This window comes from Symsagittifera roscoffensis, chromosome 4 (assembly GCF_963678635.1).
Source record: "Symsagittifera roscoffensis chromosome 4, txSymRosc1.1, whole genome shotgun sequence".
NCBI classification, from domain to species: Eukaryota; Metazoa; Xenacoelomorpha; order Acoela; family Convolutidae; genus Symsagittifera; species Symsagittifera roscoffensis.
In genome coordinates, this window is record NC_087065.1 from 32945723 (window position 1) to 32952410 (window position 6688).

The following is a 6688-nucleotide window of genomic DNA, read 5'->3' on the forward strand; positions in this document are numbered from 1 at the left end:
CTAAAATGCGGAAAAATATCTGATGACGTATACGCACCAGTAACCGAGATATTCTGATAATGTGAAAGCTGCTGCCGCGCTAAGAACAAGGAGAAGGATACTCCCCAGCTGAAATTGTTTTTCAGGTATGTGGATAACATTGTTAGAACAGTCAGAGGGGAGCCGAGTTGCCTTCTCGATGCCGCCGATTCTCTTCATCCAAATCTGCAGTTCACTCTAGAGGAAACTATTTCGGAGGGGAGTTTTCCGTTCCTGCATTTGAACATAAATGTTTCGCAGGGTAGGGGTGAAACATGGAAATGGTATCAAAAACCAACAAGTACAGGGACTATACTGAACTATAGAAGCTGCGCCCCAACTCAGTATAAGCGTAGTGTTATCCAAGGCCCTGTACACAGGGTTTTTAGGGGTACATCTATCTGGGAGCAATTTGATAAGGCTATGGAAACTAATAGGGCGCATTGGCTGACAAATCAGTACCCTGAAAATTGGTCCGCAAAGAATGCTTCAGACGCCCTGTGCAAAATCATCGAGGGTAAGGTAGCACTTCCACCTATGTCGGACAAACTGTTCGTCATTTGACCACTGGAATTGAGGAACATAAGAAAACATACTCACTGGTAGACTCATTATTACCTCCACCTTCAGCAATGCCAACTTGAGGGAAATAGCGGAGAGCTTACTTGGGAAAATTATAGATGGGTCAAACAACAAAACTAAATTGTTAACACTAGAGGCAATACATATCAGGAAAGAGAAACTGAGCTTGAACTAGCGCAATGAGTTTAGGAGCATGGAATTTACACTGAAATTTTAGTCCAAAAAAAGGTACATGTCTAAATCGAAATTATGACTCAGAAACTTCTAGACAAAATAATTCAAATTTGTTTAAGTAATTTTAAAAGTTAAAAGTATTTTAATCGCAAAAGTAATTTAGAGGTCAACTGTGATTGGCTAAATTTTTAACATGATGATTTACAACCAAAATGTATGTGAATTATTGTAAATAACATTTGTAAATTGATGTTTTATTGTCATTAAGATTTGTTGCAAAAACGTTTGAAAATTACTTTTTAACCAAAAATTCAACAACAATATTCTTAGACACGGAAGAGTCTGATGAAAAACAACAACGAACTGAGGAAATATAGTGATTTACGACCACTCCGAGTTGTAACAATTGTGCCGCTACAATCGTTACAAAGCGATTCCCGAGAATCAGGAAGGTTGTTGGAGCGACGTGAGCAGCCTTCCGGAAAGAGACAAGACAGCTCTTTGTCCGGATTCAAGATTCCGGAAGGGTCTCGAGAGAGAACTGTAGCTCGTGTTTTTAACAACTTTTAGCTTCCCGGAATGTCCTGAGTTGAATTTAATTATTATCAAATTCATTTTCAGAATATGAGAAGCTAGGAGTTGAGGGAAAGGGTTGATCCATCTCCAATGGGAATGACGATTTTATCTAATGAACAAAAACAATAGTAATATAATAAATAAGTAGTAGCCCTGTTTTTAGGAGTAACCTCGTGGTCTGGGGATACTGAGACCCAGCCATGAGCTCACTATTTTCGCATGTTATTAAGTTAATCTGACCGTTCTGGCCGGTTACATAGCAGTATTTAGACAACCGCGTATTCAGACTGGTCAGTATTCAGACAAATACTGTTTCACCCAATCAGAGTCGAGACAAAGAAAAAATTAATAAATGATCCACCTATGTCGGTCAGACAGTCCGACATTTTGCCACGAGGGTCGATGAACACCGCAAAGGGGACTCCCCAGTAGGACAACACTTGTTAGAATGTAAAAAGGAGGTAGGCGGTACTGCTGAGCTGAAGTCAGAGATAATAGACCAAACAGCCAACACTCATAAGCTACTGACACTAGAGGATTTGCATATTTGGAGGGAGAGACCGAAGATCAACACACGCGATGAATTCAGGAGCCGGGAATTAACACTAAAATTATAGTATGTATAACATGGCTAAAAGTTAAAAAACTGACATGTCAGAATCAAAAATGTTCCCAAATCGAAATTTTATAACCAGAAAGAGCAAAAAACTAAAAAATCTCAGAAGTTTACAGGAAAATGTTATTCATGATTACGTAATTATATTATGTAATTACAGTTGTTCAAATTTGATTGGTTAAAAAGTTTTAGTGCCTTTTTAGACACGTTTCTCATTTTTCAGATCTTTGATCGTTTTGTAAATATTGTCAAATTACAGAATGTGCGAAAACGTTTGAATTAACATTTTAAATTTCTTATATATATTTATATATATATATATATATGATTATTATTTATTTTGGATTATTTATGTCTTTTCTCGATTCTGATTGGTTCATACTGTATTTGTCTAAATACTGACGAGTATGAATACGCGGTTGTCTAAATACTGGCTGCACTCCGTTCTGGCCGAAGCCGGAAACAGTAACGTTTTTGTCGACCCGATGTTAAAAGGACCACACAAAGAACTGGCTTTTGCAGAGACGGTGAAAAGTATGTAGAACTGTGTTTAGACGCGAGCCAGTCGTTTTATAACCTAGCTTTATTTTCCGTCGATATGTACTTCCGGGCGAATGTTACAGTTTTGTGTTGAAAATTATGGATTCGTAATTCAGAAGTTCGGGTTCAGTGATATGCCTTAGTGCATATACCTTTGGCTGAATGTTTCTTCGTTTTCATAAATTAGGAGCTTTGGAGCATTGAAATTCATAAAAACCTATAAATATTCTGTAGGTTTTTTGATGAATGAAGTTTTTTTTGTCAGGTCAGATAAATTTGTCTGCTATGAAAGTTTTTCTGCGTTCAATGTCTCACCCTTTCAGCTAAGAAATGAGTTCAGCGTCCGAAGTCCTGAAATCTCTAGCCAGACCATTGAACACGCTTGGCGCAGAGAATAAAGTGCAAAGAAGAAAAGCACTGGAGCATATTCGAGCTGAAACAATTGCCAGAAATATTCCATTGGAAAAAGACCAACTTCAAGCTATTGGCTTAGAATTGCACCGCAAAGTTCTTGTTTGCCTTTCGGATGAATCAGAAAAGTGCAGAGAATTATCATTGGATATATTAAAAGATCTCATTGTTATGTGCCCAAATCCTCTAGTTCTTCTTCCTGCGTTTATGCCGATGTTTGTGGACAGACTTGGGCAAGTTGAACTGGTTGAAGAATCTGAAGAAATTCGACTTTCCCTCGTTCAAACGTTATGTGTAATTATTGACCTAGCTCAACAGGGAGTAGCTCAGTTTCTTAACGATTACATAAAAGTTTTACAGCAGACCATAAAAGATGGTTTTGCCGAAGTTAAAAAGGAGAGTTGTAAATGTGCTTCTAAATTGGCAAAAACAATCCCAGCCTATTTCCACCAGCATTCAGAAAATTTAATTAACCCACTTTTGACTCAAATAAGCCATCAGCACTCTAAAGTTCGTGTTGCGGTGATAGCATGTCTGGGAGATGTTATCAGGTTTGGAAACAACAAAAGTGTCGAGGATGTGATTTCTCATTTCGCTCAAAGGATTTTTGATCCTATTCCTGCTGTTCGTCTAGCACTGACGAATGTGATGGGCGACTGGATGCTCAATTTGCCAGACCGCTACTCGTTTTGGCATAGGATGATACCACTGCTTCTCTCCGCTGTTGATGATTCACACATCGAAGTTGCCAATGCTGCTGTGGATTTTTGGAGAAGGGCTGGAAGGCAATTTGAAGAAGAAAACGAGCAAGAATTGAAAGATAAATTAGATTTTTCAGTGGAATCGCCTGCTTGGTATCCGGAAGGAGTAGAGAGGCCATGCATTGGTTGTCGAGTGCTAATATATCGCAATTTTGGAAAATTCATACATGGAATTCAAAATGACATCGGTGATTGGGGAGTTGAGACTCGAATCAAGACCGCATCCTTGTTGTATCAATGCTTGCTCAATGTTGAAGACTCGGTTACTCAGTTTCTTGCAAAAGTTTTCAGTGCATTGCAAAAAGGCGCATTGGACGAAGACAAGCAAGTGAAAAAGTACATTGCAGCCTGCGCAGAAATGATAGGATATTTCGTTAATCCAGAAAGTTGGTGTAAAATTCTTCTGCCTGTTGTCAAAGCTGGGCAGAACCATGCTGGTTTAATAATCCTAGCCAACATAATCAGAGGATCACAACCAGACATACTTAAACACTACTTAGAAGATGTAGTATCCACATGTGCTTCCGACGATGTATGCAGATGTTACCAGCAATCTTCATACCTGCTAGGCCTGCAATCATTTGTGGCCGAGCTGTGCAGAAATCAGGTGGCAGATGTCGAGGTTTACAAACAAGAATTGTTTGACATAGTCATTACATCAATGGCGCTGTCAATTGACGCTGAAACTCGTAAGCACGGATACCATTGCTTGGAAATTTTGTCGCAGTGCTTAATGTGCGAAGTTGCTGATTTATATTCTCAGTGTACCTCAAAGCTCTTGGAGAGACTATCAGACAAGAATAAGCTGATGTCCAGCTCCTCGAGCGAGTTTCTTTTATTTGAAGGACTAGTTTTGAGTGCAGGAGCTTCGGTAGGGGTGGCATTACCGGAAGTTATGCATATGTTCAAATTATATCTTGAACCGGATAAAGAACCAGAGTTGCGGCTCAAGTTTCTAACCGTTCTCTGCAAACTAGTACTTACTGCGGGAGAGACTTTGAACAGCCAGGGTCAATTAAGTTTACATTCCATGTCTTTGGCGAAGGATGTCTTAATGCCAAATTTGATCTGGAAAGCCGGAAGGACCAATGAAGCCACTCGAACTTCAACTATAACTGCTTTATGGGCCATTCTAGAAGGCGAGTTTATCAGCAAACACGACTTGAGAGTAATTGCAGAAGAAATGGTTCCTTGTCTCACCTCAATGCTGGACGAAGACAGTACAACTGCACGAATTATTGCAACAAAAGCGTTGGGTAGACTGATTTCAACGACATCACTGGACCCCGATGAGCTTCATAAAGTAATACCCGACTTGATTAAACGGCTGGATGATAGAGAGAACTCAGTGCGTTTGAAAGTGACCGAAACCCTGATAGAACTCTCAAATGCACTGCCAAATCCATATAACAGTGGACTGTATAGAGCACACTGTGAGAATATGTATGAGGGTTTGTTGATTCATCTAGACGACCCAGACCTGGAGATTCAAGATGCGGTTTTTGAAGTCCTCAAAGCTTCGCTGAGGTTATGTCCGGATTCACTGAGGGATTCGATCAACTCAGTGAAGCATAGACACAGGACTCCAACCTATTGCAACAGTCTTCTGGAAGAAATTGACCAAAGAGCTATAGTTGGAGATCAATATTGAACTGCTGCTTTTGCAACCAACTTTTTGTTTTTATTTCATATCTTTGCATTGCATATTATTATTCATCTTGAACGTGTACACATAACTACAGTGCTGGTTTAAATTATCCGGCTTAAATGAGCAAAGTAGAGTTTTTAAACACGTTTTTCTAAAGTTGGGCTGAGAATAGACAAAAATTGATGAGAAGTTAAGTTGGTTAGAATTTTACCAGCATTATTATGTTGCAATTTTTTTTGGCGAATTTTGGGCCAAAATTTTACAAGCTACAGTCACGGGGCATAGAAGTAGCAACTTTTTTTTTAATTCAACGAGCAAATGAACGAATTTTTGTCGTTCTCTTTGAATCTGATTAAGATATAGGGTTATTTTTTTCGCATGCTAGATGCAATTATTTAACACTTAGCCAGGTCAAAATTTGATTTCGAATCTTTTTGCGAAGGCGTGAATTGGCCAGCATCTCAAAACTAATTTTAGAAGTGTTCTTTCTGTGGACACCCTCGCAAATAAAATAAGGATTGTAATTGTTGGGCTTATTTTAGTTCTCTGGGAAACTGGCGAGCTTGATTTTCAGCTTATTCCACCTAAAAACGACCGATAACAGAATTGAAGAAGTAACTTGGACCGGCGTCCTAAAAAATGTGAGTTTTTTCCGGCTTATTCGCTGAAATAGTTCATTTGTTGACTTATTTTGAAATAAGGTTTATCAGAATTCAACCCGGTTAAGTCATTTCAATTAATCTCATCTAGTATGTGTCCAAAAATGAACCCTTTATCTTCAATAGTTTCAGAAAAAAAACAGCCTTCGAAATAAGGTTTATCAGAATTCAACCCGGTTAAGTCATTTCAATTAATCTCATCTAGTATGTGTCCAAAAATGAACCCTATATCTTGAATAGTTTCAGAAAAAAACGACAAAGTTGTGCAGAAAAAATACGTTCATTTTTTAAAACGAAATCAAAAACTTGCAACTTCTAGATCACTTAGACTGTTCAAAGTCAGCCTTTTATTCAGGCCAACAAAGTTTTAAAAGAATATAACCTCCAAGGATTTACGCAAAACCTGAAAATTTGTTTCATCAAAAAATGTTTTTATATAGTAAAATGACATTTTTTGGCTATCAAACTAAAATATATTCATTTATACAGATTTTTGGAGGTTATTTTTTTGTAAAACTTTGTTTGGCTGTATAAGAGGCCGACTTTGATATTGCTTGCTCGTCAATTGACTCAATAGATTTAGCGTAAGTTTTGATTGACTAAAAGAAGCCAAAATGACCCATTTTTGGGTTGAAATTTTGGCCCCGGAAATTGTTATAATGTTTGCACCATAATAGTTTTCATTAGATTCTAAGCATCTTTT

The 6688-nt window shown here is 38.1% G+C and overlaps 1 protein-coding gene across 1 annotated transcript; it reads left to right on the forward strand.

Moving 5' to 3' along the window:
• The first annotated feature begins 2826 nt into the window (after positions 1-2826).
• LOC134844433 (dynein axonemal assembly factor 5-like) lies at positions 2827-6385 on the forward strand. Its single transcript, XM_063861110.1, has one exon. It carries the CDS (start codon positions 2837-2839, stop codon positions 5327-5329), a length of 2493 nt encoding a protein of 830 aa, XP_063717180.1. The 5' UTR covers positions 2827-2836; the 3' UTR covers positions 5330-6385.
• Positions 6386-6688: the final 303 nt, after the last annotated feature.